The sequence below is a fragment of the Myotis lucifugus genome, unplaced genomic scaffold (genome assembly GCF_000147115.1).
Source record: "Myotis lucifugus unplaced genomic scaffold, Myoluc2.0 scaffold_662, whole genome shotgun sequence".
Classification (NCBI taxonomy): Eukaryota; Metazoa; Chordata; class Mammalia; order Chiroptera; family Vespertilionidae; genus Myotis; species Myotis lucifugus.
Genome location: NW_005871710.1, coordinates 114,902 through 129,201, shown reverse-complemented (window position 1 = coordinate 129,201; position 14,300 = coordinate 114,902). Strand labels below are relative to the sequence as shown.

Sequence of the window (14,300 nt, the reverse complement as noted above, 5' to 3'; positions counted from 1 at the left end):
ACAATTTTGATGTTTTATGACTGTCTTCACAGTTTATCTTACTTGTGCATGGGGACTGCATAGAAATTTCTTTGTGTCCTCCAAAGCATCCAGCCCACAGCTAAGCACAGAAGAGAAGCTCAATAAACATTTATTGATCCAAAATGAGAGCTGCATGGAAAAGCAATTGAGATAAGAGTTGAATCATTCAGGCACTGTGAGGCATCAAAACAGATAACCAAACAATATCACTGCACCTGGCTAGGCGTCTTCACCCTCAGTCTCATAGCCCGGGTGCCCTTGTGAAAGGATGCCCTAATCCTGGCTTGTCTTTTTGCTCTTGGACCCAAGATGTGCAACCCTGACTACTCTCTTGAAATGGACTTTAAAATGGCTTTGATATTCTAAACATTCTCATCTGGATCCTGAAGCCCAGTTGATTCCATTTTCTTCACATTGAGTTTTGCTGTTTCCTATAATCCGCTCACCGGCTCTATGTTCTTCTTGGTATTATATTCAGAAATAGTCCTTTGTCCTAGCCAGCTCTGTGGTTTAAGCTCTCTGTTTGCTAATAGTTAGTAGGATGCTTGCCTCAAAGCAGGCACTCTTTGAGCACTTATGGTAGGGCAGGCATGGAGCAAAGCACTTAACTGTAATGTCTTCTTCCATCCTGTGAAGTCCTGTTATTATCCTTACCAGAGGTCTGGTGCACAAAATTTGTGCACTGGAGGGTGGGGGCAGGAGGGTGTCCCTCAGCCCGACCTGCACCCTCTCGCAGTCCAGGATCCCTCTCTCCTTACTGTCCGCTGCTCCTTACTGCTTGGCTCGCTGCTCCTTAGCGCTGCCATGGAGGCAGAAGAGGCTCCTGCCACCGCCGCTGCACTCGCCAGCTGTGAGCCTGGCTTCTGGCTGAGCAGCACTCTCGCTGTGGGAGCACACTGACCACCAGGAGGCAGCTGCTGCATTAAATGTCTGCCCCCTGGTGGTCAGTGTGCATCATAGCGACCAGTCGTTCTGCCATTTGGTCGATTTGCATATTAGGGTTTTATTATAGAGGATTTTACAGATGAGCAAAGGAAGGCAGAGCAAGAGTCAGTAATGTGTCAAAGGTCCCAACTGCCAGCAAATGTTAGAACTCTGATCTGAACCCAAGCAACCTGGCTTTGGAGTCCACGTTCATAAATAAACACTGCTTCTTACTGCCTCTCAATAAGCGGTGGATTGCAGATTGACAACTGAAAGTAATGACAGCAACTTATAACAATAAAGAAGCTGTTTTACCACAAGGAAAGAATAGGATTGTAAAAGTTGTCAAGATCTGTTTTAGGAATGTCATGATTTACATTCCTTAAGTGTGAGGCATTACTTCATATGCCCACTGCATTAAGTGGAAAAAAACCCAAATTTCCTTTACAGCAGTGCTTCTCAACCAGGGGCATTTTACCTCCCCGGGGCATCTGACTATGTCTGGAGACATTTTTGACTGTCATGACAGGCAGGGTTGGTTGGGGGGTAGTCTGCTACTGGCACCTACTGGGGTAGAGACTGGAGATGCCGCTAAACACCCCACAACACACAAGAGAACCCCTCCCCCCCTCGCCCAATTATCAGGCCCAAAGTATCAATACTGAGCAAGTTAAGAAAACCTTGCTTTAGAAAGATGCCAAGTCCAGTTACTTAGGATACCTCTGATGTGGCTCACTTCTGACGATACACACAGGACAAGGAAAAAATCAATCATTCTATTTTGATCATTCAGATTCACCTCTGTAGCAAGACAAATCAGTTTAAAAAACCTTCAAATGTCTGTCAGTCACTGTGAACATGTTTACATGACATAAACCTAAATTTAAACTTTCATTCAATCAACTGCTAAACCAAGGATGCATCCCATCCCTCAAAGCTACCAACACAGTAATATAATCCTCATAAAATGAGAAAACGATGTAAAATGATTAAGAACAGACACACGCTACCAGTTAGCATGCAGGCTTCCTCCTGTACACAGAATTTTTCTTTTCCCTTCTTTCTACTTGGCTCGAGACAAGAGATTCTGTTTCTTTAAATCTGTGATGTTTCAGAAATCATAGCGGGATCCCACGTGGCTTCTCTTTCCCCAGATATACATGTCCAGACAGGGCAAGAATGTCTCCTCTGTGGATTCTTGACTAGTTTGTCGAATTTAGCTACTGTACGTGCAGAATAGTAAGATATGATCTTAGTTCAGGTTTACCATGTTTTGTTGAAAAACATTACATTAGGAGGAATCTGTTATACATTTGGAAGGAGAGCTATTAGTCACTTGGAAATGAGCACCCTTGAATTTTGAGTGTTATTTCAATAAAGATATTGCACATTAAATGATACAAACTATAAATAGAAGATAGCAAAACATAAATGCCCTAGAATTTTATAATTCTTAAGGGCTGTTTTATGTGCCATGAATAGAAATAATGATGCTATTTAATGAAGTAATTTTAAAACCGAGGGAAGAGAGAGCCTGTGCACTAAGTCATGTCACACATCGTTCCCTCGGCACTCACTCCCTCACAGGCACAGGGACCCACTGGCTTCTGGGAGTTCCAGCTGAAGGGAAGTCATCTGAGTAAAGCCACTTCATCACTCAAGATCATTTTCTTTTCTTTCTAGAAGCTCAGATATGAGAATTGCTCTCCTGAAGGTCAAAGCAGTTGTAATCTGCTCATCTACCCCAAAGCCCATAGCCATCTTGGGAGGAGAGCCCTACCAACATATATATTCTCCTATATACATGATTTCCCCCCAGATCTTCTATGTATATTTTGTCATTTTTCAGTGTTTTGTGGAAGCATATTTATAAAAACAAGAGATGCCAAATTTATTAAATCAAGGCACATGACTAAGTATAAGAATCAAGACGAAATTACTTTAAACTCATTTTCAAGTCAATACGGCTGTTATAAAATAATGTGCCTTCAAAAAAAAAAACACACAAAAAAACTACCATTGGAAGTTTCCTGAGCACAGATGGGAAATAAAGGACTTTTCCTCTGTGATTGCAAACATCCTGCAGTTATGTGGGCCCTTCCATGGAGTGCTCTTCTGAACAGCATCTGGATCTAGCTGTGCCCCAAAGAAAGCATCGCCATAGACTTCTTGGTCTCCCTCCTGTGTTTCTGTAGCTTCCCGTCTTAGAAGTAAAAGTTCACTTCAGAGCTTTATAAAAAGAGCACTCTCAGGTTTATTTGCTTTTTAACATCATTTAACTGCAACAGAAATTGGTTTGGCACTTTATAGGACCCTATACTCATGAAGTTAGACATTTAGGTGTTGAAGACTCTTTTAAAAATACTTCCACAGATTAAATATATCTGAAATAACATCACGGTATAGGTGAAACAATGGACTATAATTTTGTGCTTCAGTAGGTGTTTTATGTTCTTGTTTTTAAAAAATTTCATTGACATAGTACTCACATTCATTGTTTTAAACATAAAATCTACCAAGAAGGTTCTCTATATTCTTTCCTTATTTCTTCATAATTGTGCTAATGTATTAGCTAGGGCAGCTATATTTTAAATGGCATGTATATATTTAGCAGCTAATTATGCAAATTCTACCATGATTACGATTGTAAATATCCTTCAGGAGCAGTCACTTAGCATCTAGTCCTGAAAACATTTTTGGAAAATTCTGGTTAAAATGCTCAGAATTCACTTATTTTCTCAGTGAAGGTAGGACTCGGAGTTCTCATGCACCAGGCAGAATATTGCACATTGATAAAAAGTACGGATTCTTTAATGGACCTGAACATTACATGCCACTTCGTGGCTTTGTGACCTTGGGCAAGTTACTTCACTTCTCTGAGCTCAGTTCCCGCATTTGTAAAATTGAAATGATGATAGTACATACCGGTACTTCACTGAGTCATGATGATTATATCCCAAGATGTGTAGAAACTACTTAACACAGTGTTTGGCCCATAAAAGGCTTTCAGTAAAAGCTAGTTATCATCAGCACTCTTCTTCTTAAAATAGTAGTTTATAAAATAAATGTAGTGCCCAGCAGTACTACATTGCAGCTCAGTCACTAAGCTCTCTAGAAGAGTTCAGAACTACAGTTGAAGAGGAAGTATGACTATCTGGGTAACTATGGGATGACAGGTGGGAGTGCTGATAGCAAAATTTCCAGACTCAAGTCTTTTTACTAGAGAATCGTTCTATACACACTTATGTCATGTGCCTGGGTTAAGGATGTTTAGGTGTTTCAGTAATGCGGACTCTAAATGCTGATGTATGTGCGTGTGTGTATGTTTGTGTGCATGTGTGTGTGCGCATGTGCGCACGTGTGTGTTGGCCTGCAGGAAAAGGGAATCTAGCCTGCTCATGTATGTACAAGGACTCCAATTCCACCCTCTGAAGATAATCTGGTTAACAGGTGAGGAATCACCTCGGCCAGATGTGAGATAAAATTCTTCCTCTGTTATTTCACATTTCAGGGAATAAAAAAAAAGTAAAATTATGTTCATAATTATAATCATATGTCAGAATATGGTAGCGATAATGACAGTATATTTTAGGTGAACATTATTCTTTTTTAGTCAATTTTTCTAATACTTGTTATTCTAGAAATAAGATCATTTAGATTTTCTAAAAAGGGTTTCTAACATATAAAACATAAATCCATCTACTTTTTCCGAGCTTTGGTAAAATAGAAACCTAAAGAGGAAGCAGAGGCCCTAAAAGAATTCTGATACTGCTGAAGGCCAAAATTCTTCATGACTTTGATCCAATATAGAGAAGACTCCACAGAGCAGAGAGTTCTTTTGTTCCCTCCCATAACCAGGTGCTGTAAAAAACTGGGCTCAGCCTAGCGGGCGTGTCTCAGGGGTTGAGCGTTGACCTATGAACCAGGAGGTCGTGGTTCGATTCCCAGTCAGGGCACATGCCCAGGTTGTGCGGACTCAATCCCCATTGTGGGTGTGCAGGAGGCAGCTGATCAATGCTTCTCTTTCATCATTGCTGTTTCTATCTCTTTCTCCCTCTCTCTTCCTCTCTGAAATAATAAAAATATAAAAATTAAAAAGAAAAACCTGGGCTTAGTGATGCTCATTAAGTTATAAACTGCATGCTGGGAAAGAAGTCATACACTGTCATTGACCCAAACGTGCCTACAGCCCAGCAGGGTGGAAATAGCTTAATATGATCCATGGTGGAATCAAGCTCTCAATTCTCTTCGACCCACAAGGTGAGTCAGCATGGGGGTGGTGGTGGTGGTGGTGGTGGGGAGGGGATGGTGGGGAGGATGGATTCTAGCCCTCACATAGTATCCTGGAGATGAATGGTTTTTAGTTTCTTTACTAAATTCTTATGATTCTAAGTCCTTCCCCTAAGTGACTAGTTTTTCTCATCAGTCCCTTACAGCCCACCCCAGAGGACGTGTCACCCTTTCTTCAAAGCACAGGGCACAAGCTTCTGAGCAACAAGGCTCATCTTGGTAGATTTCCCTCTAGTTGTGACATTGGTCTATTCCAATAAGCCTCAGTATTCCCATAGCCCTCAGCTGTCTGTGTTCCTTTCTTCGAGTGTCAGAATTTCACTTCCTACAGCCTTTGGAAAGGAGAGAATACAAATCATTTCCCAATCCTTAATTTTTCTTAGTCCTACCTAATCAAGCCAGTCACCACTGCTAGTATATTTTTTTACTCGTGTGAAAGCATAGAATTTGTTAGAGCATTAATGATTCCCAAACGACCATGTTCATTCCCTTTCCATCCTCCAGGAATCTTTCTGCTGTGACTGAAGAGGTAAGGAGAAACACCCCTTTCATGATAAAATTCTGCTAATGAGGACAGGGCTTTCTGATTTGCGTGTGAAAAAGTAAGATAGACAATTCATATTACATTCACAATTTTGGCCTTCTTTTTATAAGGTTATGTAATAGTAGTAAGTGATACTACCATTTTTAGTGAGGAACAGGTAACACTGGTTCTTATAAGGTACTGAATGATTAAATATGTAGATCATTTTTCATACATTTTCTGGATTTATAGGACAACTAGTTTGGGATGCATTTTTTGACTAGATATTTTATGATTATAATTATTACGGTGATTTCCTTTAACCAATTCAGGCTAGAGAAATTCCCTCTATCACAGCGGTTCTGAGCCTGTGGGTCACAACCCCTTTGGGGGTCGAACGACCCTTTCACAGGGGTTGCCTAAGACCATCGGAAAACACATATAATTACATATTGTTTTTGTGATTGATCACTATGCTTTAAATTATGTTCAAATTTGTAACAAATGAAAATCCCCCCCTGCATATCAGATATTTTCCATTACGATTTCATAACCAGTAGCAAAATTACCAGTTATGAAGTAGCAACCGAAAAATAATTTTTATGGTTGGGGGGTCACCCCCAACATGAGGAAACGGTATTAAAAGGTCGCGGCATTAGGAAGGTGGAGAACCACTGCCCTATCAAAAATTAGCTTTTCTTTTACTATATGAACTTTGGAGAGTTTTAAAAATGTAGTAGGAAGGTTCTAGACTGGCAAATTATAATAATACTAGAGGCCCGGTGCACAAAAATTTGTGCACTCGTCCGTGGGAAGGGGGGGTCCCCCAGCCCGGCCTGTGCCCTCTCACAGTCTGGGACCCCTCGGGAGATAACGACCTGCTGGCTTAGGCCTGCTCCCGGGTGGCAGAGGGCAGGCCCAATCCCTAAGTGCAGCCCCTGGTCAGGCTCAGAGCAGGGCCGATTGGGGAGTTGGGGCACCACCCCATCATGCACAGAGCAGGGCGGATCGGGAGGTTGCAATGCCACCCTCAGTCACGCTCAGGGTAGGGCTGATTGGGGGGTTGGGGCACTGCCCCCCGTCACACTCAAGGCAGGGTCGATGGGGAGGTTGCAGCACCACCCCCTGTCACGCACAGAGCAGGGCCAATCAGGGGGTTGGGGCGCTGCTCCCTGTCACTCACAGAGCAGGGCCGATCAGGGGGTTGGGGCGCTGCCCCCTGTCACTAACAGAGCAGGGCCCATCAGGGGGTTGAGGAGCTCCCCCCTGTCACTCACAGAGTAGGGCCGATAGGGGAGCTGGGGCACCGCCCCCTGTCACACACAGAGCAGGGCGGATCAAGGGGTTGGGGCGCTGCACCCTGTCACACTCAGGGCAGGGCCAATGGGGAGGTTATGGCTCTACCCTGTCACACACAGAGCAAGGCCCGTGGAGGGGGGTTGGGGCGCCGCCCTCTATTACCCACAGAGCAGGGCCGATCAGGGGGTTGGGGCACCGCCACTGTCACACTCAGGGCAGGGCCGATGGAGAGGTTATGGTTCTACCCTGTCACACACAGAGCAGGGCCGATCAGGGGGTTGGTGCGCTGCACCCTGTCACACACAGAGCCACAGGGCAATCGGGGGATTGGGGAGCTCCCCCCCTATCAGGCACAGAGCAGGGCTGATCAGGGGGTTTGGGCGCTGCCCCCTGTCACGCTGATCCCGGTGCCGGGAGCCTCGCTGCTCCGCTGATCCTGGTGCCGGGAGGCATATTACCCTTTTACTATATAGAATAGAGGCCGGGTGCATGGGTGGGGGCCAGCTGGTTTGCCCTGAAGGGTGTCCTGGATCAGGGTGGGGGTCCCCACTGGGGTGCCTGGCCAGGCTGGCTGAGGGGCTGAGGGCTGTTTTCCCGCTGGCAGTTGACTAAAAGCTCCCAACTGCTCCTTGTTTTCTTTTTTTTTTTTTTTTTTATTCTGGGCCAGCTTTAGCTCTGAGGCCTCGGTGCTGAGAACATGGATACAATGTTGTGGTCCGGGGCTGACTGAAAGCCGGTTTTGTTTAGCTTCTTATTTGCAACATAGTAATAGTTGCTTATAGTTGCAGTTGAGAGGCTGGCAAGTGAGGCGGGGAACGTTGGAGTCTGCAGTTCCTGGAGGAAGCAAGCCTCCCTGCTCGCTTCAGTGCATGGCTGCCGGCCGCCATCTTGGCTGACAGTTAATTTGCATAAGGATACGCTGATTAGCCAATGGGAAGGGTAGCGGTCGTACGCCAATTACCATGTTTCTCTTTTATTAGTGTAGATGTATATTAAAACAGAAATTAAAATGGCTAGAGTGTGTCATTAACCAGATAATTTTGCTGATCTCAGTATCACTCTGGAATGAGCAGTAAATCTAAACCATCCTATTTTTATGCAAATTCATGTTTTATCGATGACAACCAGTAACACCTTCTTTCCATTTCCCCAAACCAGATGAGAAAACAAAATCTCACCACACAAGGAAAAACACAAATCATCACTTTAAACAGCTACACCTTGGACCACTCACTCCTTATTTTCTGTGGCGGATCGTTATTATGAGCTCTGGATTTCTGGGTCTGAATGGTTTCTGCTAACCACAATTTTCTTCCAAATTATTCAGATGTAGTTATGGATGACGGAGTCTGACCCACGCTCAGGAGCCTGCACTGAGCACTCCTGGTGTGTCTGCCCTTCTTGAGCAGGGCCGTGGGTCTGCCTCACTTGACCCCCAACAATTTAGAGGCCGCGGACAAGGTTGGCCTTTGAGCCTCGGCTGAGCCCGCCGCAGCATCCGCAGGGCACAATGCTCCGCTGACATCTGTTCTCTTGGTCTGATCTCTGAGGAGCCGCGCTCAACAACACGTGGGCACAGCCCCCCCCTCGTTCCCTCCCCCCCCTTACCTGGTCTCTCTGTCTTTGGGGATCGTAGCGGTGCTGTAAGCAAACATTTGCTTCTCCACTAGCGGAGGGCCGAGGTCCATCAGGCCGGAGAGTCCTGGCGCGGTCCGTGGCTTTTCAATGTACACCAGGGTGCCCGGCTCCTTCTTGAAGGACTGGCGGCTGGGCGAGGCCCGGTCCGGCTGCAGGGTGTGCGGGGGCCCGTGGGCGCTGTGATGCGCGTGCATGTCCACCATCCTCAGGTCGCTGACGCGGTGCGGGGAGGCGGGGGGCGTTTTGGAGCCCAGAGTGGGTAAGTGGCTGTCCGGGTATTTCCTGGGTTTCTGCCTGTACAGGGACTGCTCCATATGCATTTCCGCCTGTAAGGTCGGGCTGCAGTACGCGCTAGCCGACCGGATGGCGGTGCGGTGATAGGCGATGATGTGATCGGGCACGTCCAGCGGGTGCGCGCCGCCGTGGGAAGAGGCGATGCTCATGCGTCCCTCGTGGTACAAGTAAGGATCCGCGTAGAAACCCTCGTTTCGGTACATCGCGATGTTCTTGCCGCTCATGTCTTCATCGGGCTTTACGTCTCTTCTTTCCAGAATGGCGCTGGGGCTGGGGGAGATGGACCTGGACACGGGCAGGCTGGAGAGCCTGTCCCTGGGGATGGTGGCGTTGCCGGGGACCACCATGGGGCGGCTGCCCCCGTAAGGAATTCTGGATGGGGAGGGAGGCATGGAGTGGGGCACGGGCGTGGAGGGCGGAGAATTTGGAATGGCGTGGGCCGGGTGCGCTGTGGACCCAGGTCGAGAGGCCGCAGGGCCATCTCCTCTTGCATAAACAAGTTCTCTCTGCATCTGAAAATAAAACAAGAAGTTAGAACATGTACTTTGATATTCACATTTTTTAGAGAAGCCCCAGGGGACAGGGTGGCTTCCCTGATGTGGGAGGCTGCATGAGGGCCCTTGTCAGATGCCCACCCCTAATCCCTGGGCCCTGTAACTATGTCCCCTTACATGGCACAGCCACTTTGCAGACGTCCCCCTTTAAGAATGTTGAGATGGGGAGACTGTCCTGGATCATCGGATGGGCTGACGGCAACGACAAGGGTCCTTATATGTGACAGGGAAGCAGAAGGGTCAGAGGGGGGCAGGAGATGTGGTGCAGAAGCAGCGTCAGAGACACTGGAAGATGGTACCACTGGCTTTGAAGGTAGAGGAGGGGCTAAAGAATGCAGGCAGCGTCTCTAGACTCTAGAAGCTGGAAAAGGCAAGGGCATGGATTCTCCCCAGGAGCCCCCAGAGGGAGAGTGGCACGGCCAACACCTTGCTATTGGCCTGTGAAACCCACCTGGACTTCTGGCCGCCACAGCTGTACAATAATACATTTGTGGTGATTTAAGCCACTAAATGTGGTATTTTGTTACAGCAGCCACAGGAACCAAATACACCTGATGCTGAACTCAATGCTGTCGGGTTTGGAGGGAAAATTGTGCAGTGGTTTAAAATTTGAGGTCATAGCTTCTTAGAGACACTTAATAAATGTGGTCCAATGTATCAAAAGTGCTAAAATTGTGTTTTCTAAAACTTGTTCCGGGCACATTTTCTAGTATCAGCCCTGGAAAATAGTAAGCATCTTTGTCATCTGGTGCAGTCTAGGGACAGGACCAGAGAGGAAAGGACACGGCTAGGGAAGATCTGAAGGGAAGTTTCACTCTCACTCACCATCTCCTTACTTACTTGAGCCTAGGAGGTTGGGAGGAAATAATGATCCAGGGGCTAAGGGTGCAACTGGAGGAGGGAGAGAAGATGGAAGGGAATCCCAGGCACGTGGGAGAAGGAATCCTAACAGGGCATCCTCTGGGGCTGCCATGTGATGAAAAGAAGCCAACAGGAGTTGGCCACTGTAAGCCCGGTACTTCCTGCTCAGGCAGCAGGGACTTCTGGGCTGTGTCATTACCATCAGAGAGCAGGGACTCCCACAGGGTCCCATTAGCTCTCCTTTAGAAGAAACGATGATTAAAGAATCAACGACTCAAGAATCATAGATTCTTGGCAGACTGGTGGTTGCCAGAGGCAAGAGGTGAGGGGTGGGTAAAAGTGGTCTAAAGATATAAACGATATAAACTTGTAGTTATAATAACAAATACAATAACTTATTTGTATTAAGTCATGGGCATATAATGTACAGCACGGTAGCTATAGTTAATAATACTGTACTGTATATTTGCAAGTTGCTAAGAGAGTGATTTTAAAAGTTCTTATCACAAGAAAGAAAAATTGTAACTCTAATGTGCCGATGGATGTTAATTAGACTTACTGTGGTGATCCTTTCTCAATATTCATATATGTCCACCTGAAACTAATATAATGTTATATGTCAAATATATTTCAATAGGAAAAGGAATCAACTTAATGGGGAAAGGGAAAACTAATTTGCAATTACACTGCTGTGTTTAGCAAGGAGCAGAATAACAAATACAAATTAATTCAGGATATGAAGATTTGATACTTTCTGTTTTCGTCAAAACCCAGGAGATTTTCCAAATGGACACAAGGGAAGGGACAAACGGCCTTGGCACCTCCCAAGTCCACTCTTCAAGTTCTATTTGTGTTGTCGCAGGAGCCCACATTCCTACCCAGGCTTCTGGGGATGTGACAGACAAGGAGGACATACATGACTGGGGGTGGGTGAGGCAGGGGGATGAGGAGAGAGGAGGTGGGCTCACATAGATGAGAAGTAAGATGAGCAGCTGGGAGACCCATAGTGTGGGTGATGGGGAAAGAGAGAAGAAAAAGCAGAGGCAACAGATGGTTGAAAATAAAGCAGAGCCCAGTACCTTGAATATATACCGATGCCTTATCTTACACATTCACTCATTTAGGAAACGGTATTTATCAAGCACTTGCTTGGAACCAGGCATTATTCTAGCATACAGCTCTCAGAAGCCCCCAGTTTCTACCCTTAAGAGAGTGCTCTTGAGTATGGCGCTGAGAGGAGAATGCAGGGGAAGAACGGCAGGACTCCCAAGCTTCCTTGTTTTGTCTTTGGGAAGATCCAGCCGTGCAGAACCCCTGTCCCAGTAGTCTCACATGTTATGAAAGATTTAATAATGGGAATGACCAATAAAAAATGCAAGCGAGGTGCAAATATGTAGCAACCACAAGAAGCCTTTCAGGCTACCTTATCTGAGCACCATTGGCTTCACTTCTCAGCCCTCTTGGGGGGGGGGGGGGAAGACTGTTTCTGGGGGCCCAGAGTATGCAGGCTCCTCAGTGGCAATTACAACTTTATTCCACGCCCTCCACCTCTCAACACACACACACAGTCCCACCCAAATAGGCCAGTTGGTTCCCCGCCTACACTGAACTTGGGATATCCTCAAGCTGTCCTCACCCCATTTTCCAGGCTGACGCTCAAGGTTGGGATCCAGGTAGGTCAGCTCCACAGGGCCCAGCTGGTTTTCTCTCTGATCACTCACTTGACTCAGTTGCTCAAGAGCATTCCCAATTCTCATTCCAGAATGGCTAGACTAGCCACCTGATAGAAGTTTTGCAACAGAGCAACATGGATCCTCTATAAATACCTCTCCCACTCTACCTTCCACAAGTTACGGCTCAGTGAAAAGAAACTAACTACCAACTGAAAGCCTAAAGCCTTCCGGGGAGTCTGGTGGCAGTAACTCAGCAACTGAAGCTGCTTTACGGCCTAGAAACTATAACACATCCACTGATCATTTTGATGACTAATAAGCTGTAACAGCTGTTGAAATAAAGTCTTTAAACAAATTGGAAAATAAAAAAGAAGAAAGAAAGGTTTGGGTTAGTGGTGAGCAAAGCAGACCTTCACAGGTCATCAAATACAAGAAGGACTGGCTCAGCCAGCAGGGCGTGTCTGGCCAAATTCCTCACGCAATCAGACCACGCAACGCAATAATCAACCCAAATGAACGCAAAGATCAATTTATCACCTGGATTCAGACATGCCACTGTGTGGAAAGAGTAACAGTGCTCAAGAGGAATCAGGTGCAACAAATGGTAGGCACTGTTATCCTTATTCTTAATTCCAAAAATTAAAGGGGGTTTCAGATGTCTAGACCCCACTTAAATAAACAGAAATCCTAACTATGTTAGTCACTGCTCCCTGTTCTTTTCCCTCTTACCTGGCTTCATATTACATCTCGATTTGGGGGAGCCTGGCCCCAATTAATACCCATCAAACACTTCCCCCCTTTTTCTAGCAATAGAATAAAAAGAGACATCAAGATTCTCAGAACTGTCTAGAAGGATAAAGAATATTAATGAAAGAAAAATGTGAAATTAACTTTACTTCATGACAAATTGAGTAAATTTCTTTTAAAACAACAGGGTGCCTGCATAGGTATTTTATTTATTTTTTTTCTATATAGGTATTTTAAAAACATGTTGGGTAAGGTGAAAAGAAGTGGTTCTGAGGTACATCATACAACTACCTTTTAAAATAAAACATGCAACAATATCATTAGATGTTCTTGATGTCATTTGTAGATGAATTCAGAAAGAAATGTAATAGTTAACAACAATTCTAATACGCAGTGCATTCGTATTGGGAATGCAGGTGATTGGTCAAAATATTTAACATCTAGTAGCAAGAATTGCATGGGTACCACGCAACCAAGAATGGGACTTCAGCCAAGGAGGATGGACCCTGGCCACAAGCAATCAGTATCATGTGCCTAATGGTAATGCTGTGTATCACTCCTGCCATGTCCACTTCAAAATAACCTCGCCATCATCCAACAGGGCTCCTGGGAGAATCACTGTCCACCTGAGTTATGCTTAGTGCAGGTGAATACAGCATTCAGCTATGGCAGAAGAGGTAATCGAAAGTTGAACATCTCCATCAGCGAGAGTGACTTAGAGGTTGAAAGCCTTTGGCAGAATTCTTGTATTGGTTTGCCAAGCTATGACTGACTTTCCAAGACGGAGTTCTAAAAAAGAACCCTGATAATTTCATCCTTGGCTCTACATAGAGCCCAAGGAGAGAATGACATGATGTTCCCATTATGTCGTGGGGAATGTTTTAAACTTACAACCAGAATGAACACTTATAACTGGATAACTTGGGTTCATACACTAAAGGATATGGATCGACCAAAGGCAACTCACTCAGGATGAGGCAGAAGGTATGGATGGGGAGATGAGAAGAGAGAATCTTTTTCAAGTCTTCAGGGTGATCGTCCATGGAGACTACTGGCTATTCTGATAAAAAGTGGACTTTATAGACTCCAGAAGATACTGATAGTCTGAGTGAACTAGGATGATATCTAAGAGTCTATAATTCATAGTTTAAATAGTCCAAGCCTTTTATGTTGATCTCATGGAGATCTCTTCCAGAATCAGTCACATACCCAGTTTCGTTTTGTTTTCTGTTTTATTGGCAAATGAATAAAGAAATGGCATTAATACATACTGGGATTTTCCTGCACTAGCACTCAAAGTCAGTCCTTTCAGGAGAAAATTATATTAAACTTTAAGGTAAAATAAATAAGCAAAACACACACACACAGAGCTACTATGCACCTTAATATACCTGAATCCCTTATTTCCCACCAATCTCTCTGATGCCACTAAACTACTCTGTCATCTCACTTCGCTTAGTAAGTTAAACGTATCTG

General features: G+C 45.2%; 1 protein-coding gene across 1 annotated transcript in view; it reads right to left on the bottom strand.

Annotated features, from left to right (window-relative positions):
- LOC102429774 (sickle tail protein homolog) overlaps positions 1 to 14,300 on the bottom strand; it is a 144,076-nt gene that overhangs the window by 37,002 nt on the left and 92,774 nt on the right. Inside the window, exon 6 of the mRNA XM_014447489.2 lies at positions 8,666 to 9,501. Coding sequence (XP_014302975.2) covers positions 8,666 to 9,501 — 836 coding nt within the window. The remainder of the gene's footprint in view (positions 1 to 8,665; positions 9,502 to 14,300) is intronic.